Below are 23,140 nucleotides of genomic sequence, written 5' to 3'. Positions count from 1 at the left end.
TTTCTGTTTATTTTATGTTGTTGGCTGTGCAAATTAAGACTTTAGGTTTGGTTAGGGGTTACATTCAGTTTCACTTCAATTTAATTTTACTTACTAAATCAGTAGAACATTTATCAAGCTGGGATAACCACATTTACTCAGGGCTTTCTTGACGTGATGTTCTTCTGTTTCCCTGGCTGCTCTGTCTGTGGGGATGGTGTTTGCTCTGTGTTGTAGCGTCCTGATGACACCCAGTGGATACTCCAGTGGATGATGAGAGTCAAAACTTAATACTGATCCTATGCGTGGGTTAACAGTACAGCTGTAAGCTGTTTTATTAAAGATAAAAGCTGTAGCTTTTAAATATCTTAATGTGTTGCTCCACCAAGTTAATATGATCCTTGAATTGTGGTAAGTCCTGAGATCTGATTTTCACCCAGGTGTCATCCACATACCTGAACCAATGACTTGGTGGTGAAGGATAGCACTGACCTTTGTATGTGAAATATGTGGAATGAAGACACAGTTCTAAGAGTAAAACACGCTTGGTAGGTGCTGAGAGAGGTCCTGTTATCCCTCGTGAGCTACCTCCACTTCAGTGACTCAAACGCAGGTGAAGAGAAATGTTACATCATACGAGACCATTGTTTCACCTGCCTCCATAATGATGTTCTGGATGTGGTGTTTAGAGCTGCCTACCAATGGACTGAGGATCAAAAGCCAGAAACTTTGAGATGTTATAGGTGACCGAGTTGATCATACAAACAATTGGTCTTAAAGGTACACATTGTTTATATATCTTCGGTGAACCATACTTGATGTAGCTTCCCCTGGGTATATCCTGTGTTATGAGGGCTGGTCAATAATATTGTCTTGTTCTAACTGCTACAGACAATCTATCACCCTCTTCCTGTAACCACAGTGACAGAATTTTCTCATGATAGTCTTTCTGGTTTAGCAAAACCGTGCACCTGCCCTAGCTTCCCGGAAAGATGATAACGCTGTTGTTTTTACTAAGCAATGTGAGTGCCTTCCTCTCCTCCATGCAGATGTTGGATGCTCAGCTGTTCATTGAAAGCTGGTTCTGTGCCTTCTGGAGGACTTTTTTTTAAACAGTATGTTTATTGAGTTTTATATTACAGAACAAGCAAAGAATAATAGTACAGTTAACATAAGATTTATATTAAACATCATAGTCCCCAAAATAAACAAATATAGATTTAAAATAATAATAATAATAAAATAAAATAAAACAAAACCAATGCACAGCATGGGTAAAACAAACAAAGCAAGAAGAGAAACAACAAAAAACAAACAAACAAAAAAACTCAGCACCAAGTATCATTTTCTAAATTAATTCACTTCATAATGTCTCAGAAACTCAGCTAAAGGTAACCCTATTTCTTCAAAATCTACGCCCTTTCCTCTGACAATATAAGTAAGTCGTTCCAATACAATATATGAAGCCATCTCCTTTACCCACATTTTTACCCCTCCTTTACCCCTTTACCCTGCACCTATTTCACATTTTACTAGCAAAACCAAAGCATGCCTCGCCTACTCCATGCCTTTACTTCCTTAGAAAATACTAATGCATCACGCAAACCTCTCAAATAGAGGTTTTAGTTATAGTTAATCGGAGCATAGTGAAACAAAATAAGTACATTCACAAATAGTATCTACCCCACCTCCCCACCCCCGCCCGAAAAACAACAACAACAAAAACAAAAACATTGTGTTATTAACTGAATGAACTGAGGGCTGCGTCAGGTCCGATAGACTGTACCAAACAGTAGAGGGCGTCAACCTACGGATCTTGCTTCCCGTTAGCCCGTAAAGCTGCAATAACCAAGCCTTGACATTGCAAAGATGGAGGCTGTTATAGTTTAGACCAGGATATACAGAAAGCACAAACTGCGAGTTTCAGAGCTCTGTTATGACATCATTTCCAGCTGGTCAAGGTAAATGGAAAAAAGTACCTGAGCTATCCGCTTAGTAAACATTAGCGTCCTTGCAAAGTTGGATAGTTAGCTAGCACAAATGACAGCCAGCTAATCTAGCTAATGTCAACGAATAGGCTAGCGTAGTGAGCATTAGCTGAGCTAGCTAGCAAGCAACATCGGATCTACTGCAGTGTAGTTTGGGATAATCGATAAGTTATCGCAAGCGGTTTTTATTAACGTTAGTCTCTTGACTTGTTCATAGAGACAACCCAGTCGTTAATTTCATATAATGTCATCTACAATATGAGGAAGATGTTTTGGTGTCAATGCTAGCCATCGTTAGCAATCTGCTCGTTTTCAGAACCGTTTCCTGGTTATTCCTCGGCTTGTTATTACCGAGCCGAAGTGTAGGGCACAAATGTTTCGTTCCTGTTGTTAGTTTAAGGCTTCAGTGCAAAACAAAACCCGCATCCAACCTTTGCAATGCTGACCGCAATACTTTTTGTTTTCTCTTACCGGAGAGAACGTAACATTAGCCAAAACATGATATATCTAGGCTGTTTGGATCTTTTTTCCTGTCACGGCACATATCAAGAAGTACTCCTTTTTTTTTTTTTTTTAAAGAACTAACCCGCAGTTAGTCCACACTCATTTTACTTTCGCTAATACGTGTTTTGTTGTAGCTAACAAAACATTTAATTACAAATTCCAAAATGTGTGAACTACGCATTTTCATTGGTTGGTCAACTTGTTTGACAAACCAGTCAAACAAGTTAAAGCTGAAAAACTGCTGTGGTGGTCGAGACCTAAACAGTGAAAGAGGTGTGACCATTTCTCTGTTTGCAATGTAACAGCAGTTCACAAGTAGCACGACTGTATCCACTCTGGTATTATAGTTTGGACAAGTAACCGATTGGTAGTGTGCCTAACTTTCCGTATTAAGCTGCCCTCTGGATTTGTGTGTCTGCAGGTGGAGGCAGGAGGTGTGAGTAGAGTGCAGTAGACATCAGCAGCATGTACTCCGAGTGGCGCTCGTTGCAGTTGGTGGTGCAGAGTGACCAGGGCCACCTAAGTGTTTTGCACACCTATCCCCCAAGTGTGGGCACAGAGGTGGCAAATGCTGTGGTCAAACCTCTGGGCACAGCTGTAAGCCCAGTTGCCACAGAGAACATCCTCAAAACAGACAAAGAGGTAAGAAAAGGGTCAACTACGAGCATGTCATTTTAATGCTTTGGTAGTCTGCCATCCTACATCTCTATCACCGTGACATTTTAACTCCAGTTACCAGAGCTAAGTAAACACATGAGTACTTTTAGTGGTATCAGTGTGCTGTTTTGTTTTTTTTTTTGCTGATGATTATTTACGTAGAAAAATAGAAATTAGAACATACTGTGGTCCATATATTTTTGTATATGTGGCTCTTTAGGAGAGTGTGGGGGAAAACTGGTCTAAGATTATCCACTTAAATATGTAGCACCAACTACATTCATAGGTGATGAAAAGTGTAGTACATGATAATAAAGTAATAATGGGGTTTGGGTCACCATATTTAAAATAAAGGTTCTAAATACATTTTTATATCATTATCAGAATCTGGACTCCCTCTTTTTGTTTTCTTCATCTTCCACTATCATTCTGTTGCTGGTGTTGCTGCACAGTGCTCAGTAAGGGTGTCAGGACTATCTGTTTTGTAGCTACTCTTGCATATGCAGGCCTGACTGATAGTGTTACTTAGATGGTTTCTTCTATCTATTGCTTCTATTAAATGGTTGATGTTTTTGAACACATTAAGGGCACATTATGCAAGAAATGAGAAGAAAGTACTCTGCAAATAGTTTTTATATGACAAACCACCAAAGCACACACAATTAATCCTGTAATGTACAGTATTCGTGACACCTTAAGCTTTTGTGTAGGCTCTAGACACAACTTGACACGGGCCAATTTAAACAGTTAGCTATAAATGTAAACCAGACACAGCTCTGATCTCTTTCTTTGCATGATCCCCATAAACACTGGAACGTCTGCTGACACACACCGCTGTGAGCAAGTTAATGGCAGAGCTCACAGTAAAGCAGGTGCTTCAATTAATGATGTGACAGCGTGTGTCAGGAAGTGATGCGAGTGGAGCTGCGTTGGGTTAAAAATACATCGGCATTACTCAGGTGCACCATGCATCTGAAGTGCTGCTGTGGCTTTGAATGCTGCTTCTTGCTGAGGGTAGAGCATGGATAGGAATACTTAGCCATACTGACCTCTGCAGGATTCTTACACAAAACCATTGTGGGAAATTATGCAAAATATCACTGGAAACTGAGAGCACCTAAGCTGTCTTGTAATCTAGGCTCTTTTTAGTCGCTAAGTATGCAGGTTTATGTTGGGTGGGGGCGGGGGCATATTTTGATTGTATTTGTAGGATACAAGGAGCTTTTCTAAACTTAAACACTGTTGCCATTCTTCCTCTTTCATTAGGATTGGGTGATGTAGCTTCTCTGCAAATATAAGATAATTACTTATAATAAAATATCTAACAATGGTTTGGTTCCCAGGTGAAATGGACTATGGAGGTGCTCTGTTATGGTCTGACCCTCCCCTTAGAGGGGGACACTGTCAAGCTGTGTGTGGACGTGTACACAGACTGGATGATGGCCCTGGTGTCGCCTAGGGACTCGATGCCTCAGCCTGTGGTGAAGGAGCCCAACATGTATGTCCAGACTATTCTAAAGCATCTCTACAACGTCTTTGTACCAAGGTATGTCTAAAAACTTTATTTCCCATTAGCTTGAATTTAAGGATGAATGCCTTTTCACTGAAATCTTGGACTGCTTATATTGCTTTCATGTTCCCTCATTTCAAACAAGCTGTTTCTCCCTCCAGGCCTGAGCAGCATAGTCTGAACCACATCAGGCTTTGCCAGCAGGTTCTGACTGCAGTCCAGAAGCTGGCACGAGAGTCCGTTTCCATGGTGAGAGAGACCTGGGAGGTGCTGCTGCTCTTCCTTCTTCGCATCAATGACACCTTGCTCGCACCACCCACAGTTGGAGGTAAACAAACCTTTCTCTCCTAAACTGTTCCTTTGTTATCTACTTGGTTATTATTTGTGATGATTAGTTATAATACCCCCCTGTTTTTCCCTTTTTCAGTGGGGGTAGCTGAGAAGCTGGCAGAGAAACTGATGGCAGTGTTGTTTGAGGTGTGGCTGCTGGCATGTGCCCGCTGCTTTCCCACGCCGCCATATTGGAAGACAGCAAGGGAGATGCTGGCCAATTGGAGGCATCATCCTCCTGTTGTAGAGCAGTGGAGCAGAGTAGCCTGTGCTTTGACCTCCAGGTTAGATTGGATTCAGTTCAACCTTTTGTGTTTTCAGTGGTAAAAGATTTTGTTAGAATTATGATATGTATATGTAGTTAGGTCCACAGGTTGTTGGACAGTGACAGTTTTTGGAGAGATTGCCTTCTTCAATGTAAAAGGCAGTCTCTCCATCTCAGACTAATAGAGCATGCTTTGCAGCTACTGAAGGCAAAGAAATTCACAAACAAGCAGCAACTGAAAGTGGCTGCATTAAAAGCCCAGTAGAACATCTCAAGGGATGAAATGTGGTTTGGTTTTTCGAGGTCTCTGTTAATGCAGTCTGTGTATTCCTGTCTCATTTCTTCGTTTCAGACTCCTGCGGTTTACTCATGGACCGTCCTTCCCACCTTTTAAAGTTCCCGATGAGGATGCCAATTTGATTCCTTTAGAGATGGACAATGATTGCGTGGCCCAGGCGTGGTACCGCTTTCTACACATGCTCAGGTGCTTATTGCCTCAACTGTATAAAAATGCCTTTGCTTGAAAAAGACATGTTCTTTCCTCTTTCTAAACGACATACATGGTGTTTGTTTGTTTTATTTAAGGGGAAGTTGAAGTTGCCTATCTGCTCTAGTTCAAGTCTATTCAACTGCATCCAAACTTTCATGTCTGGCTTTTTTAAATGTTATTTCATTTGTCATTCCCTCCTTTATTTCCTTTTACTTCCTTCGTCTACCCAACCTTATGTCACATTTATTCAAGAAAGATTTAGCAACACTTTTAAAAATTTGGCTTAATCCATTATTACGTTTGCTTTCCTTTTTGTTTCCAGCAACCCAGTGGACCTGAGCAACCCCGCAGTAGTAAGCACCACTCCAAAGTTTCAGGAACAGTTTCTCAATTCGAGTGGCATACCCCATGAAGTGGTATTGCATCCATGTTTGAAACAACTACCCCAGATCTTCTTCAGGGCCATGAGGGGTGTCAGCTGCTTGGTGGATGCCTTCTTGGGTAAGAGGAATCCTAAGTTAAGACGAAAAGCTCAGTTGAGTGATATTTAAGACATTCAAAATGAGGATATACTTAAGGGATGAATGATAAAGCAACTTCAGCTTGGAGACCATTTTTGCAATCCATTATTTAATGGATTATGTTTAAGAAATATGTTGTTCCTGCTTTTGTGGCAGCTACCTGCTTTAGGAATTTATCCCCATATATTATTGTTGCCAGAAATGATTTCAGAAACTGCTGCAAAAGAAAGCGTTACTTTGACAGAAGTGTAAGCAGCTGGTTTTTATTGTGATCTGTTTGGCAAAAAGTTTTAAGTCGCTCTAAATTCAGTTTCATCCTGTAATCGTAATCTGTAGAATCTTGTCTTTAACAAACAGTAAAGCCAAACACTTCTGATGGGTTTTATAGCGTAGATGAAAATTTGTGTTATTTGTGATTTATAGAGAGAAAAAGATTTAAAATGTATTTTTTTGCCAGTGTTGTTCTCTTACTACCTCTGAGTAATCTCAAGATGGAGGATGTCAGTCAGTAATACCTGTTTAAAGATTTCAATAGAAACATACCCGTGTGTATTTTTCTCTTTACACTGTAGGTGTCTCTGTTGAAAAGAAAGCTGTACGGGAGAGGGTGTTCACTTTTTGTCCAGTGCCGCTCTCTCATGGTACAGACATCAGCTGATACATGATATAATGTTTTGCTCTGGGCATGTTAGTGGATTGGTCCATTCACTGTTGGTGATGATACTCAGACTCACAAGTGATATATGTCAGATATTCAGGCTAAACTGCAAGATCATCAGGGGGACTCCTGCAGGCATGAAAATGGAAAATCAAAATGGAAATCAGTGATTGGTGATTTGTATCTAACCATTGTCTTGCATGTCTGTGAATCAATGCTGTCTATGATCAACTCACATACTGTCTTAAATAATACTGTAAATGGAAAACTGCTTCAAAATGATTATATTTACCCAAAACATGGTCTGTTCCCTGGGGGGGAAAACAATGGTTGCTGATTTATTTTTTTATTTTTTCGCTGCCAGGCTAATCAGATGACACCGCCCCACCCCCAGATATCTGAGGAAAATTGGACTATTATACCCCGACTCATTTTACTTTTCTGTCACCAGGCATATCACGTCCCAGGGCTGACAGTGCCCCGCCCACTCCAGTCAACAGAATTAGCATGTCGCCGCCGCCCTCAATCACCAACACCACGCCTCCTCATAGCCGCAAGCAGCGCCACACAGTGGTCACCAAAACTACAAGCAAGAGTTCAGCTGTAAGTTCTGTAACTGCTACAGAGATGCAGAACAATAAGTGTAACTGTTAGATGTTTAGAGCTTAGCTTTCTGTTGGTCTGCAGACAGAAAAGAGTTAAATACTTGAACTTGGCACATTATTCTTTCCATGCTGAAGCTGCACTATCTAGAATTTGTAGGCAGTATTTCAGTACACTTGTCCAAATCTTGTGATCTTTTAGTTGAACTAGTCAAGCTGTTTTCAGCCTATTGAGATATCTTCTATTCCCACCGCACCCTGTAGGGCAGTGGTGGTCAGCCAAACAAAACATCGCAGCAGCAACAGCAGCAGCAGCAGCAGCAGACTTCGTCCTCCCCGACTCTTCTTTCCAGCCCCAACCAGAGCAGTTGGGAGTCTCGGCCCCTGCCAGCCCCAGCTCGACCGAAGGTCAACAGCATCCTCAACCTCTTTGGCCAGTGGCTTTTCGACGCTGCTCTCGTCCACTGTAAGCTCCACAGCGGCCTCAGCCGAGACCCCAGCATGACGGGTAAGAAGCGACGCAACGTCTCACGCTGTTTAAAATTATGCATGGGCAAGTCGGTGTTCATAAGTATGTGTTCATATGGAGTTATGTGTTTTTTGGTCTTTATTTAATTTATTTATTTAATTTAATTTTTTGAAAAATTTGTACTCTGTTGTTGGGATATCTTTTTGTTTTTTCACCATTTTCTCTGAAACTCTGTTGGGCCTTTCTGTGTGTGGAGGGCTTGGTTACAAGTGGCCTCGTATGAGATTTCCATCTGACTCTAATCCATTTGCATCGACCAACAATTTAGACCTGGCTCAAACTACATATAGGCTTTAACCCTATCCTAAGGAATTCATACGGTCATTTAATTGGTACAATCATTACTGGCAGCGGAGCTAAGAGTTAATGACAGCACATACACTTTTTAACGTTTGCAATTGGCCCTCTTTGGCTCTTCTCACATTTCTCTTTTTGGTGTAGTGTCCTGCACGTGTCTATCATGTCTGATTAATGTAAGATATTTGTAATGGTCAGAAGTCATGAGCAAAAAAGAAAAACCACACAATTCATGCCTGATATGAATTGATCCCAAAATATTGGATCTGCTTTGATTTTTTTTCTCTCTCCACTATTTCTGTTATCTTGCAGCCTCTTTTATCCAAATTCTCCTTTCTTATAAATCTTGTAAGTAGGAATGGCAGCTTTTTTTCCCCCTCACTTGATTTGCGTTTCTTGACAAAATCTTCTTGCTTTTGAGTTGAGTTCCTCATGGTCATTGTCATCATCACCATCGTTTTCTGTTCCAACTCCTCGCCATATATAAAAGTTCACCAGCATTCTTTCAGCGTTTCTCCAGAGGTTGATGGAATGGGTTTCACCAAACTGACCACTTGTCTCGACATTAACGTTGCCAGTTTGTGACAGTACCACCCCATTTAAGTTGCCATTTTCTTTTTCCTTTGAGTCACGCTAATCCGTACTATTGTGTTTCAGACTCCCCTCGAGTTTAGCATTGTTTCTTGTATTTTCTTTTTGATGTTGTCAGTTCACTTCAGTTTTGAATTATATATTTTTTTTATTGGTTTAGTGCCTCAATGCATGAAGTGAATGTGACAGTCATATGATTGCAGCATTGAGGGATGCTGACACAGGGATTTTGCTTTATGTTCCTGCAGCAGTGAACGCCTGACACGTTTTTAGTACGAGCACACTACAACTTATTCACGCTTTGTGCCGGTGCTAGGCGGAACTTCTATGGCAAACTCTTTGTGTCAGAGTTCCCTTTATTGAATGCTTTTATTAAAGGATGTGAGTGTGTGTTTGCAGTTAATAAAGCCCTTCCTTTCTCTTGTTGTGATAGTGAGTTAATATCTGCTTTTTGTTGCTTTTATGTTTTTGAATTTTTACTGTTAACTTTTCGTTCTAGTGTGCATATAGTATATTTTTGTCTGCTTTTGCCTGTTTTGTCATACATGCATGAAAACTGAGGACTGCAATGGAATTCAGGGTTCTTTCATTCTTTTTTTTCACACTTTGTACAGCGATAGCCACTCAAGTGTCCTTGGAGCTGAGGAGGAAGGGTTCCCAAATGTCCACTGACTCCATGGTGAATAACCCAATGTTTGATGCCAATGAGTTCCCAGAGAGCTATGAAGCAGGACGGGCTGAGGCCTGTGGGACTCTGTGTCGCATCTTCTGTAGCAAAAAAACTGGAGAGGAGATTCTACCAGTTTACCTGTCGAGGTATATACTTTTTTTTTTTGCCAAATTAAACTGGTTTTGTTGCCATCTTCTTAACAGTAGGAAAGAAAATGATATGGTTTTCTTATTTCCTTTTCTGCAGGTTCTACATGGTCCTGATTCAGGGTCTGCAGATTTCTGATTTCATCTGTAGACCAGTTTTGGCTTCTATCATTCTCAACTCTTCCTCTCTCTTCTGTACTGACCTAAAGGGCATCAATGTGGTGGTGCCCTACTTCATAGCTGCGCTGGAGACCATTGTGCCAGACAGGTTAGACTGGTAGTTTACTTTCATTTGAGACCATTATTTGTTTTTACTCAGTCATGTAAATGTGTTATGTTAGAAATCAATTATATTACTTAAAGCATGTCTCCATTATTTTTGTTAGGGAACTGTCCAAATTTAAGATGTATGTAAATCCTACTGATCTGAGGAGAGCCTCCATCAACATCCTGCTTGCTATGCTCCCACTGCCACATCACTTTGGCAACATCAAATCAGAGGTAATGACTTTGGCGATGTTTATCTTTAAGCTGATAGTAACAGTCTTGCTTAATGCTGTGTATTGTACACACATTGGTGGCTCTTTCTTCAAATATTAAACTCTTTAAAACCTGTTGATGATTACGTAATCATAAAACAAGCCCTGAAACCTTTTCTTGTTGCAGAGTTTAAAGTTAGTCAAGGTTGCTAACCACACTGACTCTGTGTTCTTTAGGTTCTGTTGGAGGGAAAATTCAACGAGGAAGATGGCTGGCCTCATGACCAGCCTGTGTCTTTCCTTTCACTGAGGCTGCGTCTTGTCAATGTCCTCATAGGAGCTCTGCAGACAGAGACTGACCCCACCAACACACAGCTCATACTGGGTATTTGCTGATAGCTTCATATATTTGATTGCAGTTATTTTAACTCTGTATATTGTTTGTACTTTATGATTGTGTAAAATTGTTGTTGTTTTTTTTGTTTAATTATTATTTTTATCCCTTTTTTCAGGTGCAATGCTAAATATTGTTCAAGACTCAGCTTTATTAGAGTCCATAGGCGCCCAGACTGAAACAGTAAGCTTGTTTTCTGCTAATTAGTTAATATTTACGGTGCTACAAGCTGGACTGGGCATTAAGATTTCTGTGTTTTTCGGTGGCAGGGGAGCATAGATGGCAGCCACTCAACCCTGAGGAGTCAGGGTCACAGCCGTACCAACAGTGGCATCAGCTTCAACAGTGGAGGCAGCACGGAGGCCACCAGCCCAGACTCTGAACGCCCTGCACAGGCGCTTCTCCGTGACTATGGTAGGACATGCCGCTCCTGAACATACACTAATATTTTTGTGCTTAATGAATTAACACAATAATACTTTATTTGGTCAGATAGCAGGTTTGCTGAAAGATTATTTCTAATGATCCCTGGCTGATTTCTCATTAGCTTCCAACTCCTCTTAACTCGTTTGTGGTTTTTTTTTTATAGCTAACGTGGTTAAAGTGGTATGCAGAGTTAAGAAGCGTTGGGTAAAATATCTTTGTAGGTGATGTAAAGTGTTTGCTGTGATGTTGTTTAAGAAGAATTTGGGATTGGGGTGGGTGGAGTTTCTGCTTTGATTTGCATTTTTTTTTTCTCTTAATGATTGGTTGCAACAATGTTGCCTAATCAAATGGATTTCAAATTTAGTATTTACTGTGCAGGGCTGAGTGATGTTTTGTTTTCATTTGATCATTTTCTTTTTTGCACACATTTATGTCTGTTTTCAGTGAACAGTGCTTCACATAGGCAGTCGTTTTCCAGCAGGAAACTGGGGGAAGGGATTGCTTGGTTCCTGTGAGACACATCTGTAGGACTATAGCATTGTGTTGTGAGGCTTAGTACAGGAAAAGCAATGCTTTAGAGTGGGTCATCTGTTGTTATAAATGCTGCAGCCATTTCAGTGTTATTTGGGTTTTCTAGTCAGTTTCTGTTCTGGTCCGTTCATTTAATTTCTTAACATTATCTCTTAAAAAAAACACTTGACAGTGCAGAGTTCTTTGTAACAGAGGTTGTAGTAAAAAACGGAAATAAAGAAGATTGTTGTTGTGTCACATACCTCACACAAGGTTGCATTGCTTCCACTTGTAAAATTTCTTTTCTGGGACAAAGGTGTCCAGATAGTGGACTTTACATTGTTGTTGAAAATCAGTCTTAGGACTCTTTGTTTTCAAAGTTTTTAGCCCCTGTAAAAAGTAGCTCAAACTAGGAAAGTCTTTTGTCAGATGAACTGGAATTTTCCTTCCACTTACATATATTTAATGTAATTGGGTGATAAATGTTAAGTAATTCTTAAAAATTTCAGTGTTCCTCTGTTTTTAAAAAAAATCTCGAAATTATTTGTTAAAATAAAATTTGAAAATGCTATTTTGATGTAAAAATGCTAACATCACTCAGTTCTGTTCCTCAGCAGCTTGTTTACTGCTGTCTCTTTTTTACTCTGCCTGTATTTTGCTCAGGATTGTGTGCTTTGCTGTATTCTTTCACCTCTAATGCATGTTGTATGTTAATATAAAGCAATATCTGCTAACACCTGAGCATTCAGAAATGTCTTTCTGTGTGACTTTCTAGCTTTGGTGCTTTAATCCTGCATTGCTCTATTCTTTGCAGTGTTTGGTATTTTGGGGTGTTATATGATCTAGCTCTTCCAGATACTGCGGCAGGCCTGCTGGTGCGCAGCATCCACCTGGTCACTCAGAGGCTCAACTCCCAGTGGAGACATGACATGAGCATTTCACTCGCTGCCCTGGAACTGCTGGCTGGACTGGCCAAGGTAACTTGAACACCATAGAAGCTCAGTGTAAGAATGTGCAGTCATTACTAGCTGGACTAGCTAAGATAACTGTCGTGTTCCAGTACACCAATGTTACTCAGGCCTCAGCAGCTTTAGTTACTGTAGTCTTAAAAAAAAAAAAAAAAAAAAAAAAAAAAAAAAAAAACCCTTTAAAAAATCAATTAAAAAAAAAAAAGAGTTTTTGAAAGAGCTCTATTCCAGGAACACCCTTAATAAAATGTCTGGGCCGATTATGGGGTCAAGCGAAACCAGCTGCGTGTAGGGCGTGCTAACTTATACCGATAGTTATTACGCCCCATTCCCAAATGACACAGTGCAGCTTCACAGAAGACTTGTGATACATTTGGGTGTTTTTTGCCACCTTCAGTCAGATAATTTCCTAGCTCAGAATAAGGGAGTTGCCCTCACATTGTACCACAGATTACTGTAAAGAGAGTTTCTCTAACTTGTAATGACTGTGAAGTTTGTGTTTGCAATCACACTGCCAAAATGCATGAGCAATTAATATGTCAATATTCTACTTAATACAGAATTCCGAGTATAGAAAAGACGATATTCTTGTCTTTTGGCACAACCCACTTTCATTGTTGCACTTTTTTTGTTGCACTGTTGTGTCTGCACTGCCTTGTGCTTGTATCATTCTGTTCTGTCTGGTGTTGCACTGTTTTTGCTTTGTTTTGTCTTTTTGTTTTTTGCAACTTTTGCCATTTTTGCACACTTGCACTTTATTTAGTCATGTGTTGATCACCTGTTATATGTAGCACCAGGGTCTTGGAGGAACGTTGTCTCACTTCACTGTGTAATGTACCACTGCACATGGTTGAAATTACAATAAAGCGACTTGACTTTACTGTTCCTTTACATACTTTTCTACTCATAATCAAATATGTTGTCATTTTGGAAAAAAAGGGCAACATTTTTAAACCAAATTTTTTCACAGTTGCATAAAACAAACCACTTTTAAAATGTATCTAATATAGAAGATTTTTTTCCTGTGTCTTTGTGTATGTCTTAATCAGGTGAAGGTGGGGGTCGACTCTGCAGACCGTAAACGTGCTGTCAGCTCGATATGTGGTTACATTGTCTTCCAGTGTAGCCGTCCAGCTCCTCTTCAATCCAGAGACCTCCACTCCATGATTGTAGCTGCCTTCCAGTTTCTGTGTGTGTGGCTCACAGAACACCCTGACATGTTGGATGAGAAAGTAAGTCTAAAGACCTTTTTCCCTCTCTCTTTCATGTATGTCGGTAGGTAAGAGAAAATCTATATATTGTTTTGTATTTTCTTTTGCTCCAGGACTGTTTGGTTGAGGTTTTGGAAATTGTGGAGTTGGGAATCTCAGGCAGTAAGTCCCGTCAGGAGCAAGAAGTTCGACATAAAGGGGAGAAGGAGCACAACCCGGCTTCCATGAGAGTGAAGGATGCTGCTGAGGCAACTTTGTCCTGGTGAGACTAAAGCCCCCTTTTTTCATTAGTACCTACTCCGGTCAGCTTACCATGCTTTTCAGGGTTTTCCATTTGGTCATAGTACCTGGTGCCAGGTACTTTATTTAGCACCTACTCCGCCGGGCTTCCAAGCAATCGTATCCAAAAATGTGACATCAACAGACTGCATGCCACCAGTCAGTGGCATCACTTGAGTGGCATCATGATGAGTCATGAGAGCGTCTCATTCAGGAAAATCCAAACCAAGCAACGAGGGGAACGGCTACAAAAACACAACGCTGTGGTCCCCAAGTCTGACAAAAAAAAGCTACAGACCGAGCACCAGGTATATCGTTGCCTCAACGCCCAGCTTTGTTGTAGCATTCATGTCACGCACTAATTACGCCACGGGACGCTCGGCTGCATTGCTATAACCACAACCAGGCACATTAGGTGGTAGTGGATTGTAATAGAATGGGAGTCCGGTCAAGATCAGACTAGGTACTAATGGAAAAAGGCAAACATTTTTCATTGTAAAATGGTTACGTTACCATTTCATCACCTGTATAAGTCTTGTGATGTGACCAGCAGTCTGCAGCAAACACCAGATTTCCTACTGTGGGATCTCCTTATCTTTAAACTTAAACACTTGTATTGCACCTTGGCTTTTTGATAAGCTAGTAAAAGTATGTCTACTGTAAATTGTCCTTTGTTTGCTAGATAGGCTAGACAGATTGATATCACCTCCAGTGGCAGTCAATCACACAATAAATTTGTATATAACTTAAATTTAGCTACCTGTGACAAAGCACAGCCAAAAAGTCAGCCACAGCCACAGACCGAGAATCTCAGCTGCACACAAAAACAGCTGCGCAATGACTAAACTCTTCCTGTTTATAAAGGTCTATCAGAACTGGGTCCAAAAATGGAGTTTACTGAATAGTTTATAACAAAGTGTAAATAAAATCGCACTATTTTGCCCCAGATATTCATCCAGCAAACCTCTCGGCTGTGAGGGGAAACTCCCCACTCAGCATAGCCGTGGGTTGCGACTTGGCCAGTCAGCCAGAGAAATTCACCCCCATAGTGATGCTGATGACTTTTCCATCATTAGACTTGGTGATAACACTGAAGTGGATTGTGACTGATTCTTATAAACCAAATAGGGTTTTTCTTCAAAATCTTTTATGACTGTGCTAAAGTGTTGTTGCTTCTGTTGTTTATTTTTCTGCTTCCTCAGCATTGTAGCTGGCCCACTTTTTTTGCTGAACCTTCATACACATGACTTTTGGATAGTGAAATATGTTGCATTCATTGACCCAGTTTGCTTGTATTTATGTTCTTTCTTATATTTGTGTTTCCCTGGTGCTCCCTAGTATCATGCAGGTGTTGGGGGCCTTCCCGTCTCCCAGTGGGCCTGCGTCTACTTGCAGCTTGCTGAATGAAGATACTTTGATTCGCTATGCCAGACTCAGTGCCACAGGAGCCAGTAACTTCCGTTACTTTGTCCTGGAAAACTCTGTCATCCTTGCAATGCTGGAGCAACCTCTTGGCAATGAGCAAAGTCAGTAGCTTATTGTCTCGCTTTTGATATTTTTAGTTAATAAATTTGAATGCTGGGAGAAAACAAAGTGTCTGGTATGCTTTTAATATGGGTCTGTTTTTGTCCTCACAGACCCCAGTCCTTCTGTGACAGTTTTGATCCGGGGAACGGCTGGTCGACATGCCTGGACCATGCAGCTCTTCCATCAACCGAGAGGGGCCAGGGCTAATCAGAGGGTGAGATCGCACTCTAGATTAATACTAATTAAAGTTAACACATTTTAAGCTAACTTTGCTAAAACATATTTTAAAGTTGCACCATTTTGTCAAACTTGTAGCACCACATCTGATAACACATCTCTGTTATATATCTGTTTTCTTCTCCCCTCCCGCAGCAGGTGTTTGTTCCTGAAGGCCGTCCAACACCCAACAATGATGTGGGGATTAAGTACAATGTGAAACAGAGGCCCTTCCCTGAGGAGGTGGATAAGATCCCGCTTGTCAAAGCTGATGTCAGTATCCCTGACCTGGATGACATTGTTAGTAAGGAGGTGAGAGATCAGCTTCCCGTCGAACCCTATAATTAAGCTTCTATCCACATTATGTCTGATAACACAAAAATTAAGTTATTCTCTTACAGGTATCGGGTAAACCATGATTTGTTATATCTTAAAGAGTATTGTTTGTTATTGCACAAACTTAGGTGTCTTGTATGGGCTGGGAGGAAGATTCGAGAGCTTCAGATTCACTGAACAGAATTTGCCCTCGTGTGAGTTGTTGGAAACAGGAGGGCTCATTGGGTGTTGTGTTAAATAGGTCAAATCATCTGGTTTAGTGGTGATCATTTTGTGTGGTTTCTCAATCCTTTGCAGTTTCTCTGTGAAACTACTGGTGCTTCTCTAACACTGTCTCAACAAACTTTTATAAGGGCTGGAGAATGCAAACCAGTACAACAGCCCTTTAATAAACTAAAGGGCTGTGTACTGGATTGCATTTGATGGTATGGGTGATCCATTATTAAATGTTTCCCATGGTTATAAAGTACAGATGACACTGTCATAACGTTTCCTCTCACCTTTGGGGGTCAGTATCTGTTTGGACTGTGAGGGTTCTGCTTCAATTCACGTTGAGCTCATGCAGTCGACGACTGTTCACGAGGCCCTGTTTTAAAGATGTCCCGCCCCCATCTTTTCAGCTGGAAGTTCAGCACGACAAGCTTCGTAATCTGATGACCAAGCAGATAGAGTATGAGAACGCCTTGGAGCGACACAGTGAGGAAATCTGGAAGTCCACTCCTTTTCCTGACCCACAGACAGACTGCAAACCCCCTCCACCCTCACAGGAGTTCCAGACAGCACGTCTCTTCCTCTCCCACTTTGGCTTCTTGTCTCTGGAGGCACTTAAGGTCAGTTACTTTTTAATGTCAGATTACAAACTCTTTGATTGATCGGTATTAAATATACATGCTAATTGGTAGGTTTCCATTGTCTTTCTATTTAAAGCCTTTTTCAGATAAACGATGGGTTGGTTCTTTTTGTTCTTTCTACTATTCCGTAAAAGTTGTGATGGAGATCTTAATATTTCTCATCTTGTAACATTTATGTATCACTTTAAATACGGCACAAGTTTGAGTGTATGTTATCGCATTAATGGATAGTATAGATCTTGAGTTGCTGAGCTAATATGAAGACATGTTTGCAAGAATGTGCTAAACTGCGGTACATGAAAGAAAGATGAACTTCTAAAAGCTCTTTAATTTGAAAAAAGGTCATATTAAAAATGTTGCCTATCTGATCCTGACAAAAAATACTTAAATCTGTGAAATAAAATGTATTTGTTAGAATAATGTTTACATAACCCTTCATAGGAACCCAACAACAGTCGTCTACCTCCTCACCTGATTGCCCTGGAGTCATCCTTGCCAGGATTTTTTGATGACATCAGCTACCTGGACCTGCTTCCCTGCCGACCTTTTGACACGGTCTTTATTTTCTATGTGAAACCTGGACAGAAAAGCAGTCATGAGGTAAGGGAATACAGATTGATTGATTATTGTTTACCTTTACAATGTACTGATGTTAACTTAGTTACTTCTTCCAGTTACTTATTTATTTACACACATAAAGAGGAACAGGAAGAAGAAACTCTTTCATTATCTTGTTCTTGTTGTTGGTGATCAGATCCTAAGGAATGTAGAGTCTTCGGCCAGCGTCCAGCCCCACTTCTTGGAGTTCCTGTTATCCTTGGGTTGGCCTGTGGACGTGGGACGCCACCCAGGCTGGACAGGACACTTGGACACCAGCTGGTCTGTGAATTACTGCTCTGATAGCAATGATGTACAAGCAGGTAAGACACTAAGATGGTCATCGCAATTGTTATTTATCTGTTTATATGTTATTAGTAACTCAATGAATCTTTGTTTGTTTTTCCAGAGGAAGCGGGTACACCGGAGGACACTGGTGGTTCGGTGTTCAACGGAGAGAAGAAAGTTTTGTACTATGCTGATGCTCTGACAGAAATCGCCTTTGTGGTTCCTTCTCTAACAGAACACTCAGGTCAGTATTCACGATCTTCAATATGAATTCAAAGATACTGAAAGCCTCTGTGCTGAATTGGAGTTGCAATTTGCTCTCATTTGGCAGAGGAGTCTTCAGTGCACAGTGACTCCACGGTGGAGGCAGACACCAACTCAGAACTCATGCCCGGTGTGCTCAAACAACCCAATCTCACACTGGAACTGTTCCCCAACCATTCTGAAAGCATGGAGTCCGCTAAAAAGGTAGATTTCAGCTTCTGTGAGTATATGTGGCCTCTAATGTTTGATGTAATGCTTGATCAAAATGAATTTACCTGTTTTATCTAGCTGAGTCCTTTAGTGAAGGCAAAGAGGTCATCGACTGGAAAATCCTTCCCCCAACTGGGGCCTGAAACAAAGGCGTTTGTGGTCTGGGTGGAGCGCTTTGATGATATTGGTAGGTATAAAGTCTCTATTCGGCCCACCACCCCTCCTCTCATACTGTAATTTAAGACTAGCCCCCTTCATAGATTATAGTCAGCCAGCAGGTTTATCCTCACAAAATATTTTAGTATAAAATACTTAATCTCTGCACTGTTAGATGTTGTCTGTAAGAAGGTGTTTGCCAAATTATCAATGTGCATGAAAGTCTTCATTTCTCTGTTTTTTGTTTGTTTTTTTAGAGAACTTCCCTTTGACCGACCTTTTAGCGGAAACCAGCACGGGCTTGGAAGCTAGCATGAGCAACAGCACTTCCTGCAGGTATTCACAAGTTTATGCTTAATGCACTTGCCTGCCAGTATAAAAAAAACATGTGGTTTCTGAATTGGTTTTGGTCAGGTGCAAAAAGGAAGAACGAAAAAAAAAAAACAATGCTGCAAAACCCAATGTGCAAAACAGGAAGTGCTATGCAGCGGGCTGAAAAGAGGAACTGTGGCAGAGCAGTGACAGCAGTTGTCAAGTGACTTGAAAGAAAAATGAATTAAAAGCATTTTTGTAAACATTGCTCCTTTGTTCACCATCAGCAGAATTACACAGTTATTTAAATAGACAGAGTACATGCATTTGAAATGTAGCTATCTTCTTATCCTATCTTTGCCTCCCTTTTCACTTTATTCGTAATGTTGCAGGTCGGGGTTACTAGAAAAAGACGTTCCTTTGATCTTCATCCACCCTCTGAAGACGGGACTCTTCAGGATCCGCTTGCATGGTGCTGTGGGTAAATTTGGCATGGTGATTCCTCTGGTGGATGGCATGGTGGTCAGCCGCAGAGCTCTTGGTAATTGCTCATTTATCTTCCACTTACTTAACTTGTCCATCCTTACCTTACCACACTTCAGCTTTTTTCATGCATCACAAGGAATCATTTTCTCACTATTAATGCGCACGCATGAGTATTGCACAATGGATGTTTTTACTTGGAAATGCACAGGAAATAAACTCCCATTTAGAAAGTGTGTGGTGTTTCCCTCTGAAGTTCTGGTTTCTAATGTAAAAGTATTGCTCATCTGTGTCGTCAAGTTGCATCACCAGGCTTTGAAAGAACCCATTTAAGGCATTTATTTAACTTTCCTGTGTTGATGAACAAGTTTAACTTTGGGGGGAAATAAAAAAAAAAGTCTTACTCTGTTGAATGTGCTGCAACTCTTGGCCAGCAGATGGCACAGTTAAGTGTTTTGGTTTTATCTGTGGCTCTACACTTTCACACATAATACTCTAAATCCACGTAACTCACATTGGCTGTGTCGCGCGTGAGTACTGATGAGCTTCTGTTTGTGTGTCTGCCTCTCAGGGTTCCTCGTGCGCCAAACGGTCATCAACGTATGCCGACGGAAGCGTCTGGAGAGCGACTTGTACAACCCTCCTCACGTGAGGCGGAAGCAGAAAATAACCGAAATTGTGCAGCGTTACCGCAACAAACAACTGGAGCCCGAGTTTTACACCTCGCTCTTCCATGAGGTGGGGGAGGGAAAGCCTCACCTCTAACCCTCTCCCCCGTCTCCTGTCCTAACACTGGCACACAAGCGCACACAACAATACACACATGCACGCACACACCCCCGTTATTCTGTACTCATAAACCACCTACAACTGTGCTTGTACACACACAGACACACACATGCACACACAGAATCTTTATATTTATACTGTATAATTTTGTTATTTATATGAATACATATATCAGCACTGTTTGCCTTTGACTCTTAGATCAAAGTGTCAAAAACCATGCCAAGGTGGGGAAAAAACAAACGACATTTCTGTGTTGCGGCTACTCACTGAAGATCTGAACGGCTGAAGTTCAACAGTGAACTTTGCTCCTCGTTTTTAGGTTCACGCTTTGTGGCAAAACAATTTCTGCTTGTCTTTAACCGCAATACAGTAGTTACACTGTTGGCCTTTCTGAACTTGTAAAAAGTTTGTCCGTCGAACCTTGTAATATGAATGAACTTCAAGAGGTTTGGTAATACAGAGTTGTGTCCAAAATCCAGATCTGCTCATCTGTTTTTGTTTCTAACAGATTTATGGTTGGATTATTATTATTATCATTTTTTTTGCCAAGGAGATAAACATCTTGTATCCACCTTAAAATGTCGTAAACACATATATATGTATATATAGCTTCAATGCAGGTAACTTAAAAGTTGACCCGTCATTGGATCTGACGACAGACTTTCTCGACATTCACACACATACACACACATGCAGACACACACCCTGCTTTAGTCTTCCTAGTGTGAACGCACACTTGGCCTCCGCAGCAGCTGACTAAGCACATGAGACGTTTATAGTTTTGTATTGTTTTCTTCTGGCTTTTACTGTATGTAGACGTCATTTTTGACACTTGTGCTCTGTGCCAGGCCATCCCATTGCGCAGCTGCCACTACATTTTGTGTGTGCATATATGAGTAAGAGTGTGTGTGTGTGTGTACACAGCAACATTTGCTTGTCCAGCCAGTCACTTGACACTACAAGGAGTCCGAGACCCCTAAAAGCCCAACACGTTGCATTTAAGGTTGAATCCTGTCACTTTAAGATATACAATTTTGAAAATGCCACGACATACGTCGATCGCGACATTAGATTTTAGTTTACTCTTAATGCTTGGAAACACAAGAGTTTACTAATAGTGAGAGGGGCTACAGAGCTCCTGGAGTTTGCGCTTGATGTTTTCAGGCCTAATTTGAAATCACCACATTTTTAAGGTTGCAAGTATCTCATTACGAAGCAGAACCAGAGCACAGTTTTTAAGTGTCTCGCTCCTCCAAACAAAATCTATGTGATAGATTCAGAGGCCAAAATACTTGTAGCTAACAGGATTATGTGACTTTATTTTGGCTGATCAAAGCTGTATTTTCTTTCTTTTTCTCCTTTTCTTTTCTTTGGAAATGTAAACCCAGGAAGAGATAATATTTAACATGTCAGTTATCTTCAGTTTGGATTGCAGAAATGTGCACTTTTGCCTTCACAAATGTTATGATAATTCTTTTTTTTTTTTTTTTTTTTTTTTTAAATACAATTTCACTCTTATTTTTCTCACTGTACTTTTGGTTTTAATTCAAGCCCTCTCACTGTCTGCCTGTAACAATGTGAATTTATTTATCACAGAGATGGAGCAGGGCAAACACCTTTAGTTTCTTTTGTTATATTGGAAAGTCTTAATGCACTGAGCACATTTTTATGTTCATTTTATGTTTATTTTCTATTCTCTTTGGTTACCTTACATGTCCTCTTTTGTACTTTTGTGCATTTTTGGAAGAAAAATCCTGCTGAAGGAAGAGTTTTATCTTGTGAAATATGAATGAAGAGGACGCGTTGTGGAGTTTTTAAACCTGTCGTGTCTAATTGTGACTCTCTTTTTATGACAGTGCTGTATGCACATGCCTTTTTCGGAAGGAAAGTACATACAATGAAAGACAAACTACATACAATGAGTCACACGTTGTATCCTGTAAGTCCTCTGAGGTTTGAGCATATTTAAGGATTTGCCATGTACAGAAGCAGAGGATAATATGTAAATATGTGATAGATCAAGGCATTTACAAGTTGTTGCATTCCTCATCTGAGATGGCAGAAAAAGATATGTATGTATGCGTTTTTTTGTGTGTGGGAGGAACGCAATGGGTATTGAATGTAACATGCATCAATTAAAACTATTATTGACATTTTAATATCCTTCCATTCATAATATTTGACTTTTTCTTCACAGATTGAAATCTTTTTCCTCTTAATATTTTTTTATATTCTGTTCAGTGACTTTCTTTCTGAAAGCAGATGTGTTTAGAACCTGTCAGATGAATTAGAATATTAACTGTGAATATTTGCACCACCTGCAGAGTGAACCTGCCCTCTGGTGTGGACTGGGTCTGACTGCAAAGATACTTGAGGGACATTATCTGTAACCCAAGGCTGAGATAGTGACAGCCAATAAGCCTGTATGCCCTGAAGCTATTTTAAAATATTTATGTTCTGCAACTGAAATAAATAAATAAATAAATGATTTGGTTAACAATATTGATAAATCCAGATTATGAAAAACAGCTTAGCCTAGGCTTCTGGGCACAGGTTTGAACCTTTAATTGCCAGCAAGGTGAATGGAGGATTACCATTTGAATTTGTATTGCATCAAAATACACAGCTTTTGTGACCACGTGTTTTTTTTTTTTAAAGGCAAACGTTAGGAATTGCTGGGGAAATCAATCATGATATTAAAAAGTTTATTTTCTTGTATCAGAGCTTGTAGACCGTTCCTGAAGTCCTCCTGCCCATCCCGGACTTGAAAGTTGTATTTTGGCCTGCAACCACTTGAGGGCGCGTTTCTCTTATTAACGCTCACCGAGACCCCGCGTGGGGATAGCTCCTGTGACAGGCAGGGGGCCTGAATGAGCATTGTTATGGTAAATATTTGACATCAATGAAAGTCAAGACCTTTAATTAAGGTTTTAGGATTACTCTCATATTTCGCATGGTTTCTCACAAGTTGTATGTGTTTAGCTCACTAGTATCGTATTTGACTAAGAAGGAGAAACGCCAGCAAAATTAGGAATACCTGTATGACTTGTACCTGTTAACCGTCTTCTACAAAGGCAGCTTAAAGTTCAGTATTTGTTGTTTTAGGC

The 23,140-nt window shown here is 40.5% G+C and overlaps 1 protein-coding gene across 6 annotated transcripts; it reads left to right on the top strand.

Moving 5' to 3' along the window:
- The first annotated feature begins 1,790 nt into the window (after positions 1 to 1,790).
- Positions 1,791 to 22,192, top strand: ralgapb (Ral GTPase activating protein non-catalytic subunit beta). Of its 6 annotated transcripts, XM_085259155.1 has the most exons (33): positions 1,791 to 1,940; positions 2,893 to 3,113; positions 4,472 to 4,674; positions 4,800 to 4,966; positions 5,066 to 5,252; positions 5,586 to 5,717; positions 6,046 to 6,224; positions 6,817 to 6,885; positions 7,354 to 7,505; positions 7,769 to 8,012; positions 8,643 to 8,678; positions 9,536 to 9,737; positions 9,838 to 10,005; positions 10,124 to 10,238; positions 10,454 to 10,601; positions 10,729 to 10,793; positions 10,880 to 11,024; positions 12,393 to 12,523; positions 13,564 to 13,746; positions 13,839 to 13,987; positions 15,343 to 15,530; positions 15,642 to 15,745; positions 15,904 to 16,059; positions 16,212 to 16,277; positions 16,704 to 16,913; positions 17,376 to 17,534; positions 17,689 to 17,854; positions 17,941 to 18,063; positions 18,151 to 18,287; positions 18,372 to 18,480; positions 18,707 to 18,785; positions 19,154 to 19,302; positions 19,816 to 22,192. In XM_085259155.1, the coding sequence occupies exons 2-33, from the start codon at positions 2,937 to 2,939 to the stop codon at positions 20,007 to 20,009; spliced, it is 4,692 nt and encodes a 1,563-aa protein (XP_085115281.1). In that variant the 5' UTR covers positions 1,791 to 1,940; positions 2,893 to 2,936; the 3' UTR covers positions 20,010 to 22,192. The 6 variants fall into 6 exon arrangements, with proteins under 6 accessions (XP_085115281.1, XP_085115287.1, XP_085115283.1 ...); XM_085259161.1 differs by lacking the exons at positions 6,817 to 6,885; positions 16,212 to 16,277 and having other exon boundaries at positions 15,907 to 16,059; XM_085259157.1 differs by lacking the exons at positions 8,643 to 8,678; positions 16,212 to 16,277 and having other exon boundaries at positions 12,402 to 12,523; positions 15,907 to 16,059.
- The last annotated feature ends 948 nt before the right edge of the window (positions 22,193 to 23,140 follow it).

This window comes from Mchenga conophoros, linkage group LG20 (genome assembly GCF_057382185.1).
Source record: "Mchenga conophoros isolate Kocher_MC1m ecotype Shallow Benthic linkage group LG20, M_conophoros_male_GT1.1, whole genome shotgun sequence".
Classification (NCBI taxonomy): domain Eukaryota; kingdom Metazoa; phylum Chordata; class Actinopteri; order Cichliformes; family Cichlidae; genus Mchenga; species Mchenga conophoros.
Note: the sequence above shows the minus strand (reverse complement) of the source record. Positions and strands in the feature narration are given on the sequence as shown.